We start from the raw sequence: 23833 nt of genomic DNA, 5'->3' as shown, positions 1-23833 counted from the left end.
CAGTTTCACTCCAGGCCTCCACAGCTCAATGTACTGACTGCACAGGACAAGCTCACCATTCCGTGGACACGCCCATGCACCATGAGCCACTGGCTCTTTGAAATGTGGACCTATTCATGGCATGAAAAAAGTAAATTCCAGCCTTGTCCAAATTCCTGGGATAGACAATTGGCATGTGGACTTTCTCAGTCATCAGTACCTACATGCAGGGGGAGTGGTCACTTTACCCTTAAGTGTTCTGAGTCCTCTTTTTTTCATAACCATCACATTAGCCAGATAGATTTCAAAATTGGAAGCTTTATCCTGTAAGAACCCCTTCTTCATTCTTCATAAAGACCAGGTGTTTTTTTGGCTCTTTATTGCAGAATAGACATATCTCTTCTGTAATAAAATACACCTACCTGCCTGCCTACAGAATTATCTGGTGTGTAAACTGAGCTGCGCTTGCATGGTCCCTGTGTCCCAGGATGACTGACTCTGGCGCATGCGCAGGAATGAGGTAATCTCGCTTTGGCCAATAAACACGGTTGAAGACCGGCATCCCTTCCCACAGGCTACCCTTTCCTTTTGTCCTGCCCTCTTTCTCTGATGGCTTGCAAAAATACTGAAGATACCTGGGAGCATGACAAGTGATGGGTTGTCCTGACAACTTTGTTTGCCAGTGTGCTAATCTGAAAGTGGCAGTATATTACCCATGATCAAATATTTAAGCAGGTTGTCTCCTGTATGTTTCCTGTACGAAAAGACCTTTACAGGTTAGCAAACCCCCTCTGTAATTTTACTATGAACCCAGCCCAACCCCCACCCCTCTCCCTTGGTTTTAAAGCAGACTCGATGTTTTATGACATACCTATTTACATATTATGTGTAAAAAAAAAAAAAAAAAAAATTTGGATTATGGCTTTTGCTTGCAAGTTTGTAATGTCATTCACTACTTATCTTCAGGGGGAAACCGCATTGTCCTCGAGGACTCCAATGTGCTGCAGCCAGTAGGACTCACTGTCTTTGGCAATCACCTATATTGGATCGACAGACAGCAGCAGATGATTGAGCGCATTGAAAAAACAGGACGCGAAGGCCGCACCAAAATCCAGGCCCGTATTCAGTTCCTGACTGACATCCACGCAGTAACTGAGCTCAGCATGCAGGAGTACAGTGAGTGTCCACATAGTATCAGGGCTGCGTTAAACACTGCCATGGGCCCATGGGCTACTACAGCTTTACATGGGAGGAATTCATTTTTATATTGAAAAGTGTCATTCTTTTTGTCACACCCTAAAATATGTAATGTAAGTTTAGCAGAGGGTTAACTAGGATTCTATCCCCTACACACCGGCAGCAAATCCATATTCCTGGTGGATGGAGGTAGAAGACATTTGAGTCTTGGAATATTGATAATGATTTACCTATGCAGATAAGGCTGTAAGGACACAGAATTACTTGCACACCTGTAAAACCCAACTCAATCCAAATTTGCTCTTTTTAAGTATTGGATAGAGTAGAGCACGTTAAATGCCAGGCTTAGCTGTGTCTCTGTGACCCAGTTAGGGAGGTTTTTCCTCACTTCCTTTCCCTGTGAAGCCTACACAAGGATTTGGGTGTTCTAGTATCACCAGGACCAAAATGTACAGAGAAGAAAATTGTCAATTTCTAATCCTTCCTTGTCAGAATTTCTAATCCTTCCTTGTCAGAATTTCTAATCCTTCCTTGTCAGAATTTCTAATCCTTCCTTTTCAGAATTTCTAATCCTTCCTTATTTAATTAAAGTAGAATTAAAGGCATTTTTTTCCATTTTGGATAGCGTAAGGAAGGGTAATAACCCCTGTCAATTTTTGTTTTTCTATCTGTGGCCGGTTGGGGAGATTTCCTTTTCCTTCCTGTCAAAACAAAGTGAGGGAATCCCAGGGTGTCACCAGAACTAATATACCCATTGGAAGGTTTCTCCTCTATTCCCAAAATTCCGGATTGTTTTTGACTTTCGATGAACACAGTAAACGGGACAAATAGAGGATGAATCCCCCCTAACAGGCACAGATGACAATAAAAACCTGGCAGGGTTTCAAACCCCCTCCACTATCCAAAACTTAAAAAAAGTTTTGTCTGTAGGGACCCTTAAAAAACGTCATGTTGTTTTGTTTGGAGAGATTTCCCATGATATCCTGCCCTGACAGTAAGTTAGGGTGAATCTGCCCAACAGAGACAGACTGCAATGTAAACCTGAGCAAGGCTCTAACCTGTTCCATGCTGTATCCCAAATAAAAATATTTACCAGGAGTTGGGCTTTATTAATGTCTTTTCTTCTGTTTTACAGAGGAGCATCCATGCTCTCAGGATAATGGTGGCTGTTCCCACATTTGTATTGTCAAGGGAGATGGAACGACTCGCTGCTCCTGCCCCATGCACCTGGTGCTTCTCCAGGATGAGCTGTCCTGTGGAGGTAGGAAACTGCTTCCCGTCATGGGGATATCTGCTGTTCTGTGAGAATTACAAGGATTATTGTGACTATGGAATATGTAAAACAACTGCACATTGGATTGTGCTCATAGCTTGATCATTAAGGGTGTTTACCCAGAGTTTATGCGTGGTTAAAGCTGAACTCCAGCCTTCCCTTTAATTCCTGCACAGTTGTGCAGGTGGCTCTCCTATACTGAAAATTTGTACTTTGATTTCGCTACACACTGTGAACGTCTCACTTTATATTTTATGAATATTATGTTTGATTTCTTCATAAAAGGATTGTATATTTATTAATGGAGTGTGGAGAATAGGGCGCTCTGGATAACATGGAAACTGTAACAAAAGAGTACATGACTGGCTCTTGAAATGTGATTAATGCACCACAGCAGCACTTCAGAAGAGGGAATAGGAAAAGCAAAAAGAAGGCGGCGCTTCAAGTGCAGTAATAAAACACTTGAATGACAAGGTAGGGTTAAAAAGACTTACAAGATGAAAGTAAAAAACAGGTAAATCAATAAATCTATAACGTCCAGCGGGAGGATGGGAGGGAGGGCCTCCTGGGAGTAAAGACGGCTGCAGGTGGATGTTCCAGCCGACCAGCGGTGTGAAACACTATGTGTCTGATCCAAGATGGAGAGTCGTGCTGTCAGGGCCAGCATGGAATACAGGCAACTGGAAGTGATGTCAGAGTGGGCTGGACATGTTGGGGAGCATGCCCAGTCGCTCCTTCTTCAAACCAATTGGTGTTTGGTTTGAAGAAGGAGCGACTGGATTGCCTGTATTCCATGCTGGCCCTGACAGCATGGCTCTCCATCCTGGATCAGAGACTGTGTTGCCCACCGCTAGTAGGCTGGAACTTCCACCTGCAGCTGTCTTTACTCCCAGGAAACATCTCGCTTGATGTTATGAATTAATTGAGATGCCTGTTTTTCACTTCCATCTTGTAAACCCTTCCTTGTCATTAAGGTGTTTTACCACTGCACTTTGAAGCAACGCCTTTTCTGCTTTTTTTTTATTTTTTATTATTAATGGTTGGACTGCTGTATGAAAAATATTTATTTGAAAAGGTTAGTGGAAGGTACTAATATTGTATAGTGTGAGAGTGAGCTTTGCGAGTTGCAAAGGGAGTTAAGACGCTGTAATGATAATGTACACCTATAGACATTTGACTATAATAAGGCTTGCCTATAGGTACTGTAAATATCTCCTAAACTTGCACCGTTTAGGAGATATTTACTTTTCATGCAGCCAAGGACGTCATCGGTGCATGCACTCTGAAGGAACGGCCACACGTGCCGTTCCTTCAGAGCCCTGTGCCGTGAATGGCGGCTCCCGCCTACTAGCTCATTATGGCTTTTTGTCTTTCAGATTTTTCTTTTCTTAAATTTTTTTTTTTCTGAGGTTTACAACCTTTTTAAGGAACCCTTGCTAATAAAAATATTTTCAGGAAAAATTAAGTTGTGAGCTACATTCCTGATGACAAAAATAGTAAAAAGAAGTACAGAAAGTGAAAATTGCAATGTTTCCTCACGTTTGTGGTCAGTGAAGAAGGACCCCTTATATTGGTGGTCATTGAGAGAAGGACCTTTTCACACTGGTGCTCAAGGAGAGAAATTCTCTTTAGCCTAAGGTGGAACTTTATTGGTCAATAAATTAAGTCCTGATAGATTACTTCAGGTTGGCCCCTTTTGCAAATACAGCTTTTTAAAACCTTAAAAATAAGTGGCTATAATTGGCTAAACTGTTTAAAATCTAGTAATACATTGTCTCCCAACTACTCTGCACATGCTCAGTTGCTTTTATTCTGAGGCACTGTGCCTAATTTGAAGAGACCAATCTGATGACAGTCTAAAGATGTACTGCTGTTCAGTTGGCTCCAAATTTCAACAGAATGGCAGTCTTCAGCAAGAAGAAACAGCAGCAGTGCTGGAAGCAATTTACAGCACACACTAATTTTGTTTCAATCGTTTTTATTAGTTTTACAAAATGGAGTAATACAATTTAGTATACGTTTTTACATTGTTGAGGCTATCAAGAATGGTAAAGGCGTACAGTAGTATCAAAATCAAGGGATACCAGTCATGTCCTATCTCAATCTGGTCACTCACTAATTTTGGTAGCATAATTATTAATGGGGAATGTATGCTCTTTGCTAAAGAACATTGTTATCAAGTTGTTATGGGTAAACTTTCACGTTGAAAGATCGTTAAAGTTAGCGGTTACCCATTTGTGAAGCAGAAATTGCTAATTGTTCAGACACACTTGGCAACCTCTGTAAGAACCCTGGTTGAGAGCGGCTGTGCTAAGAGGTAAGAATGATTTGGCAGTGGTAATTGGCATCTTAACGTCACATTTGACAGCTGCAGGTCATAAGTCCTAATTTTAATATTGTATGTTCTCTTTCAGAACCCCCAACCTGTTCCCCTCAGCAGTTCACCTGCTACACAGGGGAGGTAGACTGTATCCCTGCTGAGTGGCGTTGTGACGGCTTCACAGAATGCGTGGATCACAGCGATGAGCAAAACTGCCCTATGTGTTCTGATACTCAGTTCCAGTGTGCCAGTGGACAGTGTATAGATTCCTCACGAAGATGTAATGGCGATGCAAACTGCCAGGACAAGTCTGATGAGAAGAACTGCGATGGTATGTGCCAATAATACAGGCCATAAAACACTTGAAGCTCAGAATGTTTTTTCAGTTAAATAATGCTATATGATTAGCACCTATAATTTGATAGCCATTCAGAATCTAGTAGATAGATTTTTATTTTTTTTGAGGCATAGACCATGTCCTACTTCTAGCATACAAAGAAAGCTACAACCAAAAAATGGTGGCACCCTAAATTCTGAGGGTTGTCCAGCTTTGATAATTAACCATACAAGTTACGATGAAAGAGTTAAAGGAATCAAATAGCCCTTCCAGCAGATCGCTGCTTAGCACAGTAAAGCCTTTTTAGAACAGAAGGTATTAATATCTCATTCCAAAACATATTTAAAAAATTCAGGCCATTGTGTGGAACCATGCAAACCCCTTTATGCCCCGTAAACCAGCTTGCACATCCACAGCAGTCAGTGTATGGTGCAAATGTAGCCTAATATTATAGAGCCATTTATTCCAAACTGCAAACAGCTTTTGTCAATCTTTTTGGCCATCAGTTCAGTGTATGGAAACCAGGATTGGAGTTGGGCTTTGGACCCAATGAGAATATATAACCATAAGGCTGTGGTGATAAAGGAATCTTAAAGCTTTTCAACCAAACTGGTATAGAAATGTAGGTCTACCTTATTTTATCATCTCAAAAGTTTTTTTTTTTTTTTTTTTTTTTAGTCTTTTAGCTTAGATTTCGCCTGTTATTGAATCTCTAACCGCTAAACAGATTGCTTTGCCAGCCCGTTTTTATTACTCATTGAACTTGAAGAACTTCTTCATCCACCACAGTGAGTCAGCGGAGCAGGCAATGAAAGGAAAAGGACAGTATTGGAGCACAAGTCTTTTCACAGCCAAATAATCATTAAAACCCATCTAAATTTAAAAATGGCAAAACAAAAAATCTGGATGAATTGTTCATGCTAAGCAATGGTAAAAAAGTGATCTACTGAGTCTATCATTTTTTTTTTAGAATTTTTTTTTTTTTTTTTTTGTGGGCTAAATATAGATCTATGTTTCTCCCAAGCTCCAATGTTTATTTTCTCTTACTGTTAACTGACCCAGTCCGTCTGCTAGAAGTGTATTCCAAGCCTCCACTATTCTTTCTGTAAAAAAATACTTTCTAAAGTGAATTTTGAATATTTATCCTGCGAGTTTGAGGTTCTGCCTCTGGGTCGTGATCTATGCCTCATATTGAAAATAATAAATAATTTAAAGGTTTTAAAGTCATGTCTCCCTTTTCCCAATTTTCCTCAAGACTTTACATGGGTTCCTGCAGACTTGATATGTTTTATTCTAGACCTTTCGTCATTTCTTATCCTATCTTATTGCTATCTTTTTCTAAGTGAGGTCTCCAAAACTCAACACTTGAAGTTGGGGGGTGAGGGGGGAATTCATAAATGGTGTCTCAGACAGCTTTTAGAATTTTGTTGGGGCACGGTACTGAAAATGTCAGGCTTGCACCCAGTTCATGCATTTGTCACAGTCAAGTATGTCTGTTCCTTCTCCTATGCTCCTTCCCCAGTGCACCCCTTCCCTCCCACTGTGTCTGTCACACTGACAGGCACTTGTCTGAGGAATTTTTTAGAAATAGTGGACAAAGCCTGATGGGAAACTGAGATACGGTCCGCTGCACTTTTGATTGACAACACAGGCAGTGGATATATCCATAGCTGCTATTCAGTCCAGTTGCAGCTTTAAGATCCGCCCACTGCTGTGCACCATCACTTAAAAGTGGGGGGGAACCTAGTCTTTCAGTTCCCCCATTAGACCCACCCAGTGACAAGTCATTTCCCAAATATGGATAATGACCCCACTGTTTCTATGCCCTATCGTTTACATTCAGCTTTTGGACAAATCTTCCCGCCGATGGCTAAATGAGGACAGAGATAGTGGTGTGCTGGAAGCTGTCACATACATGACCGCTTTCCAGGACAGGTACAGCCTACTCTGCATGCCAATCCACAGTAGGTTCTAATTACCGCAAACTTCCTAAATGGAGAACTGGTGATAATTCTTTAAGAATTTATCGCCGCGTTAGCAATATATTTTTAAAGGGGCGGTAGTAAGAGCTAACTGAATTTGCAGCACATGACCGTAATGTTGCCGACACTGGCACAAATGTTTGCCTGAATTAGGCGCAGGTATTTAAGGGGTATACTGCCAGAAAAGTGGCATTGGAGCCATTTTGAATTCCTCTGGGTATTCTAAATGAGCTCTTACACAGACCTATATGGGAATCAGTACCTCGTTCCTCTTGCTGGTGATCCCTCTAGTGATAAAGATTTGTATAAAGTAATAAGGACCTCCTTTCACCTGCTTGTGATCCCTCTATTGATGATTAATAATCTATAGAGGGGAATCATGACTCTTGCTCCTGCTGGTAATCCCTCTAGTGATGCATCCCAGAATTTTTTTTAATTTTCCTCTTGCTAGGCCACACTGCTCATTTTGCAGACATCTTAATGGTAATCTATATCTGTATAATAACTGAAAATTGCCCATTCATATCTTCTCAGAAATCTGCACACCTGACCAGTTTCACTGCGGCAGTGGACAGTGCATCAGCAAACATCGGCGGTGCGACCACAAGCGAGACTGTAGTGACAGCTCTGATGAACTGGGCTGTTGTAAGTGATATGTAAAAAAAATATAAAACTCTGACTGCTTCATTTAAGTATTCCAGCAAAACTCAGTTCAGCCTGCATAATACCCTGAATTCTCACTTTATTTCGGAACCCCACACACCAGCTGCAAGTTTTAAAATTGGGATGCAATTGGAAAGACTCTGTAAGGCAATGGTTGTGGGGTGGGGGGTGTGGAGGAAGTTGTGGAGTTGTTGATCAGTTTCAGCTGCTTTGGTGTTAATGAAATTAACAGGTGCACTAGATGGGCAACAAGACCACCTCCAAAACAGGAATGCTTTTACAGGTGGAGGCCACTGACATTTTTTTTCCACCCTACTCATCTTTTCTTGTAAATCTATGTGATTTTGTGCACGCGCGCCGCCGAAACCACGCTCCCACTGTGTTTAAACACAGTGGAAGGGGGGCCGTGGGAGGAGCGGCGGCGATCGCAATCAGAGAAACAGACAGAAGAAGCCTGCTTATGTAAACAAAGCAGGCAGGTCTTCTGTCACACAGGCAGAGAGAGATCAGGAGTTTCAGCTAAGCCCCCCCCCTCACAATGAGTAAGCACAGTTAGGCATACATTAACCCCTTTTATCACCCCCAGTGTTAACCCCCTTCCCTGCCAGTGTCATTTATACAGTAACAGTGCATATTATTTAGCACTGATTACTGTAGTAGTGTCACTGGTCCCCAGAAAGTGTCAAAAATATCAGTTAGGGGTCCGATCTGTCTGCCACAATGTCGCAGTCCTGCTAAAAATCGTTGATCGTCGCCATTACAACAAAAAAAAAAAAATGAAAAAGTCCAAAGATTTATCCCGTAGTTTGTAAACGCTATAACTTTTGCACAAACCAATTAAAATACACTTTTTGGGATTTTTTTTTTTTACCAAAAATATGTAGCAGAATACAAATTGGCCTAAAGTGATAAAAAAAATGTATTGATTTTTTTTTTTTTCTTTTAATTTTTTTTTATTGGAAATGTTTCATAGCAGAAAGTAAAAAATATTGTGTTGGTTTTTCGAAATTTTCGCTCTTTTTTTGTTTATAGCGCAAAATCTAAAAACCAATCTAAAATTAAATATCACCAAAAAAAAGCTCTAGCTGTGGGAAAAAAAGGACATCCATTGTATTTGGGTACAACGTCGCATGACCACAAAATTTTTTGTTAAAGTAACGCAGTGCCGAATCGCAAAAAATGGCCTGGTCATTAAGGGGGTAAAACCTTCCGGAGCTGAAGTGGTTCAAAAATATACATTTTATTATTTATTTTTATCAAGTTACAAAATGCAAAGTGAGCGAACAGAAGTGTAAATCTTAATCAAATCAATATTTGGTGTGACTACCCTTTGGATTCAAACCATCATCAATTCTTAAACTTGCAGATTTTGTACACTTTCACTTATCTATCTTATCTATCTAATTTTAATTTAGCTATTTGACTGGTTTTGGTGTTTAATTTGCTGTGATCTGAAGTTACAATTTTATGTCCCGTCTAGATCCTACAGAAGAACCACCTCCACCCTCGACCAACACCATCGGCTCTATTATTGGGGTTATTCTTACGGTTTTCGTGGTGGGTGGAGTTTACTTTGTGTGCCAGCGTGTGCTGTGTCCCCGCATGAAAGGTGATGGAGAGACCATGGCGAATGACTATGTCGTGCACGGGCCAGCCTCTGTACCCCTGGGGTATGTCCCCCATCCCAGCTCTCTTACTGGATCACTACCTGGTGAGTAACAAGTGTTAGTGTTTATATAATTGTATCCAATGCACTTAGCTGAGTGTACTAGAAAAATAAAATCTTCCAGTGGTGACGTTTGTTCTGGCAATACATGTCTTCAGAGGTTTTGCCTTACCCCGGAGAGATTTTCTTTCATTGGATTGTATAATTGCCTGGAAATCAGCCTGAATGGGTGATATTGAACCACTTTTACTCTTTTTTTTTTTTTTTTTTTTTTTACAAATTAATGTTTATTTCATGAATGAGGTTATAGATTTATTAAGCAGGCCATACATTTTGATAGCTTTCAAATTGGTCAGGCCTTCTGAAAAAGCTTCTCATTACCCAATGTGCATTCAAGTAAAGTAGGGTTCCTTTCTGGGCAAATAAAAATTTGGGTAAAACCTTGAAACACTCTAGATCCTTTTATAGATCTTCAGGCCATCTATGCTGTGTACATGGAGAAGTGGTCACATGATGCCACCATCTCCTCTCACGGTTCATGAACTAAAGCTGGCCATAGGTGGGTAGAATTTGTAAAATCAAATTTCTTAAGAAAAGCATGTTCTAAAAGTTTTTTCACTTTTCTAATTATTGGTGGGTCAAATCAATGCTCATTTTTGACCACAGTGACGGGGAAATTCGAAGGAGCCCGATGGACATTTTTTTTCTAATATTATATTCGTGAACGTGGTTTTTGTTTTTGGTTCATTCAAAAAACAGATGTTAAAAGCTAACGAAATCTTGCAAACAATATTTGAGGGGTTCTCAGAATGTTCTGACAATTTTCATAAAAATTTTCTTAAGACTTTTTTTATTAAATTTTCATTCAAAACATTCTATACATCTATGGCCAACTTTAGGCAGCCCATGCATTGGTCACTTTTTTTTTTTTTTTTTTAAATTTATCCATCCAGCGGGTTGTACAAAAAAAATCACCTGATTTCGCCCATCCACACTTTCGAGGTAGGTGAGGGAATCCCTTCTGCTGAGCTATTGTGTTCTGATGGCGGGGAGACTTTCCTGCCACCAGAATAAGGTTGATCAGCGCTGCCAGCTATAGCCAGTGGCACGTATCGTGAAGAAATTTTCCAATAGGCTGACTGTACAAAAATCGAATTTTAGTAGATCGACTTCTATACAACCAGCCTGCCCATACATGATTTGAAATTTGACTGGTTCCTGCTGAACTCACCAAATTTCAATCAATGTATGGCTGGCTTTAACTGTAGTTTTACTTCTAAATTGTTTTGAATTATAGGCAGAGCTCTCGCAGTGGCAGGGTATAGAGACTGTGTTTACTTTGTGGCCCTTTGTTGTGGCTTTTTGTAGGCTCTAGGTTTCTTCTGAGGATGTAGCCAGTATCTTTTTGCAGAAATCAATGAGCAGCCACATCTGACCCTCTGTGACGCTATTGTGTAAGTCAGTGGGGTCATGTTACATCCCTGCTAAGAAACACAATGTGTTAGAGAAGAGCCCTCCTCATGTCTTCTGGGCTTATCCTTTAACTGCTTCTACACTAGTACAGAGTTCAAACACCAGCATTTCCTGTACAGAAATGTTCCCTAAACTTTAGCAGTTCACATCCCACTATCATGCCCTTTGTAGGTGCCAGCTTTAAACCTGCAGTTTATTTGTGCTGAATCTCTGCATGATCACTTTTTATCACAGAGATTCAGGGAACCCCTAAATATATAATTAAAAATAATTTATTTTTTTTACATCTTAAGGATTTCAAGTAAGACCCTGTCATTTGTTGATAGATATAAACAGCAGTTTAGCCAATGTTCCAAGTCACATAATTACATGTTACAAGTTTTACAAATGTAACTATTGAAAACCCTTCCTTGTACTGTTACTCCAAGAAAAACTGACACATTCTCTGCCGAAATTTTCGGACATTGAAAACATTTTTTTTATTTTTTTTTAATGTCTACAGGTACTGTGGTGGAGGGATCTCCAAACCCCTCCTCTGCACTTAAGCATTCAAAACAGCCAAACTTGGCGTTTTGAATGCTGTGTTTTGAATTCGTCGCCGCCAGTACCTGGAAGTGATGTCATGTCATGACATCACTTCCGGGTACGCGGTGGCGCCGAATTCAAAGAAATGTAGATCCGTGCCAGATAGCAGTGGTGAAGGTAGGATTCCCAGATCTCCCGGTGGGATGGGAGACCCGGGCGAGCTGCGGAAGGAGGGGGGCGTCCCCTCCCGCTCCTTGGAATGACAGCCGAGCGACTTCTCAGCCGCATCAGTTGTCATTACAAGACCGCCGACCGTCGGCTTTGGACACCGGGGTAATGCCTCTAGCTGCAGGCATCACATCACCCCAGTACAAGCACTTTCCCTGAAATATCGGTAAATAAAAAGCTGATTCCAATATACCGGGGAAAGTCCATATCGGCCCTCAAAATATCGGCTTTGCCGATAATCGTTCGATCTCAAGTTTCCATAGTATATTTCCAATCACAATATGAATTTTTTTATGTTAGTCTAACTTAATAGACGTAGGTTACTTGGTGATCCTGACATTGCCCTGCTTAAAATTTTAAGCCCCGTACACACGGGCCAAATGCCAGGCCACATCGGCCAGTTCAATAAAAATCGGCCGACATTTCGGCCCGTGTGTATGGCTGCTGGCCCAACAGAAGCCGGCTGAGCATGCTGGAAAAAAGTGTGTGTTATCAGACTTTAGTTCCGATACAGGGCTGACCATGCTTATAAATCACTATTCGCAAGGCTAATCCCCAAAACATTGGCCATACCCAAAAGCTGCACTAGACGAAGTACCCAAAGTGCTCAACACTTTTTGCATGCATAATTTATTATGCATGCAAAAAGCACTAGACACTTCACATTCTTTGTGAGTTGCGCATGTGCTTTAATTGTTCGGGAGCTGTTTAGGTGTAATTGTTTAGGAGCTGGTGTTCAGCTGCCTTGGAAAGATTGTGCATAGTTATCTTCTGGCAGTTGTTCAAGAGCTGCTCTGACCACCAGGGAATTAGTTAAGCAACTGTGTTTTTTAAGCATACTTTAAAAGGTTTAGGCTTCTTCAGGGCTTGAGCAGTCTGTGTGTAGTAAAAAAAAAGACAAAATGCATAAAGCCTAGGCACACACGGACCGAATGTCGGGAGACAACGACTGACATTCGAAGACCAACTCCCGATCAGCGCTCTCCGCTAATGGCAGAGCTCGCTGATTGGAGTGTTTTGGCAGGGGGGCAGGTGTCCCCCTGTCAGAACACAACAGCTCAGCGGGGAAAATCGCTGAACTAACCTTGCATGGTTAATACAGCGGCTCCGACTGGAGCTGACATTTTATCGTTCAACCCGTGGAGGTTGAAAAAAATAGTGTGTACATGGATTTAGGGGGCCTGTATTAAGGCTTGATGAAGACTAATGCCCCGTACACACGTGCAGATTATCTGAAGACTTTCCTCTCTAGACTTACCAAAACCATATAATATGAGGTCAAACCTAAACACTTTCAATTTGTATGCAGTCCGGCAGGCCCTTGCACTACATAGAAAAGGTAAATCTGAAGACAAAAGTCTTCAGATAATCTGCACGTGTGTACGGGGCATAAGGTCCCTTGTTGGCACAAAAGGAAGTAAGCTAATTTATGAGTGTGACCCACCACAATCTTTTTTTTTTTTTTTTTTTTTTTCCCCCTGACTTTACAGAAAAGAGAGTCCTTTATGTACAAATGTACTTTGTACTGTTCAGAATTGTAGCTTCCTGTGTCACCTTCAAGCATTGGACAATGAGTCTGAATCCTCCTGTCTGTCCAGCAAGCCGGGTGCTAAACTAGAAAGCTTCCTGATCAGCAGAGCTGTGCAACACAAGAATGCTGGCCAAAATCATAGATCCATTGCCAAAACAAAAATGCAAACATATGTATTGCATCTGTGCTTTGGCTGTTTCCTTGGAGCTCAACTTTAATATATTCACGTTGGTTCAGAAGCTCTTCAAGTGAAAGTAAAGGCAAAACCAAATAACTCTAAACCTACTCTCAGCCACTTTCGAAGGCTTGGCCATACACGGTTCAAATTTGGTTGCAGGAAAGAAAGTTGCGTGATTTTCCCATCAACACAGACAGGGCTCTGACGGGAATCCCTCCTGCTGAGCAATTGTCTGCTTCCAGCAGGGCAAGCCTTTCTCACCTGGAAAAGACCGTGCTTATTGTAGCAGATATAGTAGCCACTAGCGATAATCATAAGGGAATGCTGCAAGCTGACTGGGTTTGATACACTTGGTATATTCAGCCTGCTCATTAACGGTTCAGCAGAAACCATATATGGCCAGCCAAAGCCTTCTCTTAACTAGTCCTGTAAACAAAAAATCACTATACTTGCCTGTTCTGCAGCAGCACAAAAGTCTATTCTCCAACGGCGCCCTATGTGTGCAGGAGAAAGACGACAAAGGCTAGGAAATGACTTGGAAGTGACAACACCCATAGAGTTACTATGGGGTTTCCTTTGTCCGCTGACTCTCCATTCACACTTCTAAACACTGAAGCTCCTGTTGACAGCTCAGCCTGGGACCGGACCGGAGCGGCTGCAGAACTGGTAAGTATAGCAATTTTTTTTTTCTTTACAGGGCTGGATAGATTAGGCTTAGAATTGTGGCTGAAAGTAGGTCTTGAGTTTGTTTTGCCTTTACTTCGACTTTAACAGTTTTAGTAAACCCACATGTGGCCTGTTCGTTTCATCTGTTAAGTCATGTTTTTTCAAAGAAAAAAAAATGAATAAAGTTTTTACATGCATTTTTTACAACCAACAGCTAGAATCCAAAACCAATTGAGTCCCGGAGCCATTTTTTTCATGCAAAAATGGACCGTTTGTTCATTTACATCCACTTCCATATAGATAGATTGATGTCCATTTTTCATCTGTTAACGGAAGGATGAAAAAATGGACAAATGGTCTGCATGTGTGAAAGGGTCATTATTCTGTTCGGATCGTTGAAGTCAGCATGGCTTAGATTTATTGAGCCACATCTTGCTATTAGTGATACGCATTTCACAGTAAACACTGTGGTGATAGTTTGATATTCTTTAAAGTAATCTGAACTGCTTGGAGGCTCCCAAGCTTCTGCTTCCTCTTCTCATCTGATTGCCATATCTCTCTATTCAGGCATGTCACGTGGCAAGTCTGTCATCAGCTCGCTGAGCATTATGGGTGGGAGCAGTGGACCTCCTTACGATCGTGCTCACGTGACTGGAGCATCATCTAGCAGTTCTTCCAGCACCAAAGGAACTTACTTTCCACCTGTGAGTTTTCACCTCTGCTGTAGTTTGTGTCTGATGTGTATTTTCAGGAGAAAATTTAACAAACATTTGCTTTTTTTTCCTCCCCTAATTGTAGATTTTGAACCCTCCCCCTTCCCCAGCCACAGAGCGTTCACATTACACTATGGAGTTTGGATATTCATCAAACAGCCCATCCACGCACAGATCGTACAGGTAACAGTTCTCATCCTTCCCTCTTGTTCTACTTTCCAGTGGGTCCCATACTGTATGTGGAATTATATATTTTTAACCCTTTTGCACCAGCTTAAGGAATGTTAGCATTGGTTGGAAAAGTCACATTTTCTAGGCTTTCTGATCATGTGTGTAAATGACTGTCACAGGGATCGAGAGCTCATCCCACAAGCTCCTAATCCTTGCCAAGTGCCTGGGAGCTGGGAAGATTGTGCAATTCAGCGTGCTTACAGGACAGCAATGCATGTTTGTAGCAGCATGGAATAAGGCCCCACTCCATACTACCTCATATATGCATTTTGGCTGACGATAAGAGGTTCTTTCATTTTTATTTACTTTTTTTTTTGTGTGTATGGATGGATTTGAACTAAACCTCCACTTCAGCCACATTTGTTTTTTTGGTTGGAGATGAGGGGTTATTGCCTCTTTCATGTCTTTTTTGCTGTTTGTGTACCAGTAGGAGAAATTTTACCTCGCTTCCTGTTCTGGTGACCACAAAGAGCATGAGGAGATACCCCATTTCCCCCAATAAGGACATAGAAAGCAACAAAATCCTGATGAGGTTGTCACCCTTCTTCGCTCTCCTCGCTCTGCTTAAAAAAAAAAAAAAAAAAAAAAAAAGAATCTTGTACAGGACCACAGGCTGAATATTCATAGACCTTGGTTTATAGGCTTCTACATTTAGGGGATTGGACACTGACAAAGCTTTTGGACATGCCTCCCGAGGGAACCCCTATAATTCCACCCAACTCCATGGGACCTGCAGTTTTTGGGTATGTCTTTAGGTGATGCACCTCTTCTCCTCTATGGAGAAGTTTTTATATGTTTAACCTTTATTTTGGATTATTCAGTTAACTCTTCGCTGCCTTCTACTATAGCATTAGAAGAAGTGCTTCTGGATCAGTGTAACCTTAGTATTGGGAACTCTACCTGAACCCACCCTGTAAGGATTGCCTGTAATGTTGCTTTGGGCACTGGGTCCTGCTTGGGCATTTTCCTTGGCACTGAGTGCAATGGATGTAATTAGCTGCAGACTGCTATACAGGTCCAGGGTCATGGTCCATTCCTCTAGTTACCAGATCCTGAAGACTCCTCCATGTTATTGGCCACCGTGTCAAGTGAAGCCTGGAACCAATTAGGGCCCAGCAACTTTTATAAAGCCGAAAGACAGATTTGTCATCAGATCAATATTGTAGCATTAGCCAGGTATAAGTCTCAATATTTCCATTATTACACCTATTTAAAGACTAAATTCACCTTTTTAGAACATGTTAATTTCACACAGTCCCGTCATTAAACTACAAGTCCTGTCTGCCACTATGGAAGACATCCCATTGCGCTAATCAGCACATTTGATAGTCCATTCACTCTTCCTTTGACTTTCTAAAGTTCATATGGAGATACGGGCAGAAAGCTGGAAGAGGAGTGTGCAGGAGTCTGACATAGCACTTGCTACTGATCACATAGTGCAATGTTTGGCAGGCTCCTATAGGAAAAAATATTAAATGCACAATTTTTTTTTCTGCAAAAATATGCACATTTTTTTGTTGCTTCCTTTTAAAGGTGAGTGGGAGTTCATTCACTTATTGAATGTTTACACTTTCATACTTTGTAGTACAATGTTCACTAATTAGAGCTTTAGTCTTAGGTGGATGACTTGTAACATCACACCACTGGTTGCACCTTTTGACCACTACTTTCACCCAAACTTGCCATGAGGACTTTGTAACAGGACAGTTGACATCAGAGTTGCTGTGTATCCTTCAATGGAAATTCCTATTCAATGAGTACCTCACAGGAGGATACCCCCACTGATGGAAATGACGGAAAGCAAGTGTAAGATAACTTTTGTAAAAGCTTGGGCAAACACTCTATCGAAGGTTTACAACACACTCGGATTGATCGGTGATGATGCTACCATTATATCAGAGCAGGGCCCAGCACGGATGGAAGGAAAGAAAATTGCCAAGGAATGCCTCCCACAGCACTATTGTATTCTGACAGTGGGGGGCGCCGGGAGCCTTCCTGGTTTAGCTCAGGTGGATCCTGTTTCCACTGATCATCCTTGAGATAGTTCTACAACTTGACGGGAGTCCACCGGTGGTAAATTTAGTTGATTGAACATAATTTGGAAAGGCGCACTCTTGTCTATATAAGGTCCCACGGTTACATGTCAGAGCACAAACCAAGCCATGAAGTCCAAGAAATTGTCTGTAGACCTCAGAGACAGGATTGTATCGAAGCACAGACCTAGGGAAGGGTACAGAAACATTTCTGTAGCATTAAAGATCCCAATGAGCACAGTGGCCTCCATCATCCATAACTGTAAAGTTTGGGACCACCAATACTCTTCCTAGAGCAGGCCACCTGGCCAAACTGAGCAATCGGGGGAGAAGGGCCTTAGTCAGGGAGGTGACCAAGAACCCGATGGACATTCTGCCAGACCTTCAGAATTTTTTTGTGGGGAGAGGGGAACCTTTTAGAAGAACAACCATCTCTACATCACTTCACCAGTTAGGCCTGTATGGTAGATTGGCCAGATGGAAGCCATTCTTTAGTAAAAGGAACATGACCGCCCGCCTGGTGTTTGCCAAAAGGCACCTGAAGGAGACTCAGACCATGAGAAACATAATTCTCTGGTCAGATGAAACAAGGATTGAACTCTTTGGCCTGAGTGGCAAGTGTCATGACTGGAGGAAACCAGGCACTGCTCATCACCTGGCCAGTATCATCCCTACAGTGAAGCGTAGTGGTGGCAGCATAATGCTGTGGGGACGTTTTTCAACGGCAGGAACTGGGAGACTAGTCAGGATTGAGGTTAGGCTGAATGCAGCAATGTTCAGAAATATCCTTGATGAAAACCTGTTCCAGAGCGCTCTGGGCCTTAGACTGGGGCAAAGGTTCATCTTCCAACAGGGCAACGACCCGAAGTACACAGCCAAGATAACAAAGGAGTGGCTACAGGACAACTTTGTAAATGTCCTTGAGTGGCCCAGCCAGAGCCCAGACTTGAACCCGATTGAACATCCCTGGAGAGATCTGAAAATGGCTGTGCGCTGACGCTCCCCATCCAACCTTATGGAGCTTGAGAGTTCCTGCAAAGAACAATGGGAGAAACTGCCCCAAAATAGGTGGGCCAAGCTTGTAGCATCATAGTCAAAAAGACTTGAGGTTGTAATTGGTCACGAAGGTGCTTCAACAAAGTATTGAGCAAAGGCTGTGAATACTGTAACATAACAAAATGTGGAAAAAGTGAAGTGCTGTGAATTCTTTCCGGATGCACTGTAAATTGCGTTCTCCTGTCCAGCTTTCTGCAAATGTCTATAGAACAATTCAGATACTCAGGGTTTCAGTCGAGTAATATACTTACAAAATTCTGCTCCTTAGTCCTCTAGTCTCTTGGAATATTTGGGCCTACTTCTAGACACAGCACAAGCAAAAAAATCTTCCTTCCTCTCGCTCAGAACTCGCAATCAAATTGCTGCTCCCCTATGAGGTCTTATGTTTGCCTTCTTCAAGGTTGTCCCATTCGCCCAATTTCATTCAAGACCTCTCCAACAGAACATCTTGTTGACATGGAACAAGCAGGCTCCTTCTCTTGACCTACCCATTCTCCTATCCAGCCAAGCAAGGAATTCCCTAGCTTGGTAGATTTTCGACCCAGCCTTGACAATGGGGAAGTCATTTCTGTCACATCGATGGAAAGTCAGAACAACAGAAGCCAGTCTTTCAGGCTGGAGACAAGTGTTCTCTTCCCTTACAGTTTACGAAACCTGGTCATCACAGGTAGCTAAGCTTGCCATCAACATCCAGATGCCCAGAGTAATAAGAATGGTTCTACACCACAGGACCCTCCTGCAAGGATACCCAATTGGAGAACGCCATATCTGTGGTCTACATCAATCACCAAGGGGCTACCAGGAGTCATGCAGTCTTGAAAGAAGCAAGCCAGATCATCTCATGGATGGAGAAACGCTCTCCAGAGACCTCTGCTGCCCAAATCCCATAAGTGGACAATTTGAAGAGGGATTACCTCAGCTGTCACCACCTGGACCAAGGGGATTGGGCCCTTCAACCTAATATGTTAGAAATATGATATAATTATAATCCTGGTCTCAAGTTTAAACAAGCTACCTCTGTTTGTTGCCAGGAATGACCAAGAATCCTCTGGGACTGTCATTGAATGCATTGATAATTACCTAGTCTCAGTTCAGCTTAATCTATGCCTTTCCTCCAGTGCAAATTTTGCTCTCAATGCTCTTCAAAATAGTGGAAGAGGAAAAAAAAATCAGTGGTTTTCATTGTACCAAATTGGCCCACAAGAACCTTGCTGGACTCCTCCCAATAGGCCCACCCCTGCTTTTTAGTGCCCCCAATTCCATCCTGCTTTTCAGTCATTGGCTTGGCGTAAACCGCATGACTGTGGGACAGAGGGGGTCGCTTTAATCTGTCCTTTTTTGCTAAAAGGAGAAAAAGCCACTTCCAGAAAGATCTAATATCATACCTGGAAATCTCTTTGCCAGTTGTGAACACAGGCACTTTAACCCCTGAGATGACTCTGTGCCCCTGTATTCTTGCCTTCCTACAAACAGGACTTCAGCAGAACTTTAGCACTCTGAAAGAACAGGTTTAGGCCTTGCCGGGGGATGTGTCCTCAAAAGCTTAGCAGAAGGTGTGTCCTCAAAAGCTTGCCAGTGTCTGATCACCTGAAGGTACTAGTCTATAACCAGGGTCTATTAATATTCGGCCAGTGTTCTGTACTGTACTCCAATATATAGTACTTATAGACAGGTCAAAATTTCTTTTTTTTTTCTTGCCATTTTTACCTTTTTACCTCTCATGATACTAAAAAAAAAAAAAAAAAAAAAAAAAAAAAGAGGGATTTATAGCTCCAAAAGCTTTTAAAAATGTAGTTAGCCATTAAAAAGTATAGCTTTTTGCCTTCTCTACCTTTACTATTTGCATAAAAGCATAAGGGTCAATTGACACCATGAATCGCACAGGATTGCGCTGTGCATTCTTGTGCGATTCACATATGATCCGGGTGCAGTGAGATTTCACCCCAATCATTTGAATGGGCTGAATTCTCGCCGGACTGCAGCAAAGTAATGCATGCACTACTCTACAAAATTGCAGAACAATTGGATCCTATTGTTCTTTTGTACCATGCGATCCAGTGCAGGCACTGCTTTTGTGACCTCTGTTTAAGATGTCGTTGGCATTGACCTGCTGCGGATCGAACATGCATGTGTTTTGAGTGCAGTGTGGGAAACTTGCATGGAACGTGGATTTGTGGCAACCCTGTTCTGGTGTGAACTGGCTCTTAGCCTAGGTTTACACTGAGGCGTGTTTGAAATCGTGCAAGTTCAGCTGAACTCGCACGATTTCAAACCGGCATTTTCAGTCCGACTTCAGGGGCGATTTCAGACATCTGTGCGGGCTCTATTGTCTATTGATGAAATCACCCCCCAAACCCCCCACCCAAAAGTAGTGCAGAAAATACTTTTGGGAATTGGTGCAGTGCTGCAGAGTTAGTGTTGCACTAATTCAGTCGGTGCTATTGCCGGCAATTGGCTCTGATTTGACATGTCAAATCGGACCAATGTGATTTGTGGTCTGCTTGTTTCAAAAAAACAAAAAAAAAAAAACAAATTCCACTGTGATCTTGAAATGCTTAGACTGCTAGTTGCACAGAGTATTCAGGACCCTATTTTTACTGTCACTATTTTAGATAGGTCTGTATCCTACACAAGTTTTTTTGCAAATAAAGTGTTGATTGTTTTTGCTTTCTCTCTTCAGTTATCGACCGTACAGCTACCGTCATTTTGCTCCACCCACCACACCATGCAGTACAGATGTGTGCGATAGTGACTACACCCCCAGCCACCGACTGGCCTCGGCTACAGCAAAGGGCTACACCAGTGATCTCAACTATGACTCGGAACCAGTCCCACCTCCACCAACCCCACGCAGTCAGTACCTGTCTGCCGAGGAGAGCTGCCCGCCATCCCCTTATACAGAACGCAGTTACTCTCATCACTTGTACCCACCACCCCCCTCTCCTTGCACAGACTCTTCCTGAGATTCCTCCCCCCACCACCTGTATATACACAAAACCTGTGGAGAGAGGGGGTCCATGGAAAGCTTCATGTACAGTTGTATTTTTACAGAATTCTTTAGCCGCGAGCAGAGAGTTCAACCAGTGGACCTATTTGTACATAGTAAAAAAGGATATTTATATATTTTCTTAGCTCACTCCGTCATCCCTGTGCCATAAACCCAAAACCCAGCTCATTCCCTCACCTATCCCACGTTTTTTGTACAAAGAATTTTTGCTCTGCTAGTATATTGTACAAATATATATATAAATATCTATTTTTGCAAACTGAACACACAAAATGCCTTAAATGGACGCTGCAGAAGCAAAGAAGTCTTAATGCCAAAGGATTCCGAGTGATTGTGAGCTACGGGAGACATCCAGACTTAACCAGGGTAGGTGGCGGTATTCGAAGAGCAGCAATTGGCGCCAGTTCATCCTTGCTTTTGGCACTTCCTGGGTTGGTAATGTCTTTGGTATTTGATTTGGTTTTAAGGTCAACAAGACAAATTCTGAACAGAAACCTTATATCCATATAGAGATCTACTTTTTACAGATGGGAAAATCCAGAAAACTCCATGTGAACCAATTGGACTGCAGGATCAGGATTTTTTTTATTGTTTTTAACCATCATACTCGGTTCTCTTCTATGTGATTGGACAGGTCTACAGTGTTTTTACAAAAACGTGGAGTGCGCTGCCCAAGACTTAGATCACTCTCCTAAGAAACTGGGTACTGAGCACCTGTGAGGATCATCCTACACCTCACATACTGCAAAAAAAAAAAAAAAAAAGTGAAAAGACAGAGACTGCACTCCTTGAAAATTCAAACACTAGTAGATTTATCCTAGACAATGGCGTACCCGATGGAGACCTATTTATCTGAAGAGGGCACTCTTTGTCTATATTCAAATAAATTTAGTTACCAACATTAGAATTTCCAGGCAGTGCAGCCTGTCTTTTCACTTGGATTTCTACAGTGTTTTTAACTGACCTTTTACTGTGTAAATTATTTTTTTATTTTTTACATATTTTATAATTGGTGAACACACGGTGGCTCTTCCTTAACCCAGGCTCGGTGCTGGAGGCTGCCATAACTCTGAAGTGCCATGCAAGTAAAGCTCTTATCCCTGCCCTAGCACTGATTCTGGCTAGGGTGCAGCCTCTGGCAGTGACAAGCAATTTCAATAGGGTCCCCTTAAAACTGTTAAACATAGCAGGTGGAAATCGGATGTTGCTGATCTTTTCCTGCACACTTCATTTAGACAATCATGCATGTGTCCCCACATGAGAAGCATCTGCATCATTAGAAATTTGATACACAGCAAGAAATCCCAGCTATTAGAGCAGAGAAATCAGCTGAAGGTGTTTTATTTTGTAGATGTTCTCATTTCGGCATCATCAGAGAGTACAGCCAGCCTTGCCCATACATTGATTACAATTTGGCTGGTTCCTGCTAAATGGGCCAAATGTATGGCCTGATTTGGGGAATTTCTTGTTACCTCTCTGGAAAAAAAAATATTTTAGGTTGTTTTAGGACTTTTTATTTCCTCCTTGTTCTTGCACAATATTTATAAGGTTCTGGAAGTTTTATACTATTGGCAAAGTCCTGGAAGTTCTATCTGCTCTGCGACCCGCGTAATTAAATATACCACTACTGTAACGTCAGGGATACATGCTGGGAGAAACCACTAAAACCAGTGTGCAGGGCTATTAACTGGGGCCCTCCAGCTTGCCTGCGCCTGTCAAATCAGAGTAGCTTGGTTTTGTATTTAAAATGGACCTAAAGTGACCCAAAAGATGCCACAGGATTAGAACTATTTCACAGCAGGCAGCGTTCCTTAAATATTTTATTTGGAATATAGCCCCAAATCTTTTGGTACTGTAGTATGAAAATTCCAGCCAGCTTTCCTGGCTATCTCTGCAGTGGGTGACTTCCATGGCCATTAGAAAGATGAAGGTGGCTAGTAATTTGCATGCCGGATTACCCCAGGATTAAAGCAGACCTCTCTCCCATTATTTTAAACTAACATCTATGAAATTATTATAGCAACATATTGTAACCACTTAAGTGCCGGTTCACACTTGTGCAATGCGGGAAGGCTGCGAATTCGCAGCCTGTTCCCGCATCGCATCCGCACAAGAGGCAGTTCACACTGCCATATGCGATACGCAGGGGGTGTCAATTAAATGTTAACGACACCCCCAGTTTGATCGCATATCGCAGTGCGATCTGACAGTTCACACTGGATCGGATAGCACAAGTGTGAACCACTGTGCGATCCGATCCTGATGCGGCTGAAAAAAAGGGTCCTGTGCGTCTTTTGTGCGGGTGCAGTGCGAATTTCAGCCATACAAAGTGTATGGCTGAATTCGCATCCGCACAGGAGATCACATGTAATGAAGGAGCAGTGCGCTCCGAATTACATGCGATCAGCGCATCCGCAGTAGTGTGAACCGGCACTAATACCAGGCCTTTTTCTGACATTTGTTGCTCACAAGTAAAAATCAGAATTTTTTTGCTACAAAATTACTTGGAACCCCTAAACATTATATTTTTTTTTTCTTTTTCTTTTTTTTTTTTTAAGTCGAACTGTCAAACGCAATTTTTTTAGGGGGAAAAAAAAAAACTTTAATGAATTAAAGGAAAAAACAAAATCGTAAAATTAATCCATTTTTTTGTATAATGTGAAAGATGTTACGCTGAGTAAATAGATACCCAACATGTCATGCTTTGAAATTGTGCACATTCATGGAATGTCAACAAACAAAGGTACTTAAACATTTCCATAGGCGACGCTTTAA

At 41.9% G+C, this 23833-nt stretch overlaps 1 protein-coding gene across 1 annotated transcript in view; it reads left to right on the top strand.

Moving 5' to 3' along the window:
- Positions 1 to 21759, top strand: part of LRP6 (LDL receptor related protein 6) — a 158108-nt gene extending 136349 nt beyond the window's left edge. The window contains exons 16-23 of the mRNA XM_082255712.1: positions 946 to 1155; positions 2312 to 2437; positions 4864 to 5100; positions 7623 to 7733; positions 9232 to 9462; positions 14586 to 14722; positions 14817 to 14914; positions 20732 to 21759. Of these exons, the coding sequence (XP_082111838.1) occupies positions 946 to 1155; positions 2312 to 2437; positions 4864 to 5100; positions 7623 to 7733; positions 9232 to 9462; positions 14586 to 14722; positions 14817 to 14914; positions 20732 to 21014 (1433 nt within the window). The 3' untranslated portion in view covers positions 21015 to 21759. The remainder of the gene's footprint in view (positions 1 to 945; positions 1156 to 2311; positions 2438 to 4863; positions 5101 to 7622; positions 7734 to 9231; positions 9463 to 14585; positions 14723 to 14816; positions 14915 to 20731) is intronic.
- Positions 21760 to 23833: the final 2074 nt, after the last annotated feature.

This window comes from Pelophylax lessonae (assembly GCF_965119305.1).
Source record: "Pelophylax lessonae genome assembly, chromosome: 4".
Classification (NCBI taxonomy): domain Eukaryota; kingdom Metazoa; phylum Chordata; class Amphibia; order Anura; family Ranidae; genus Pelophylax; species Pelophylax lessonae.
This window is presented reverse-complemented; position numbering and strand designations above follow the sequence as displayed.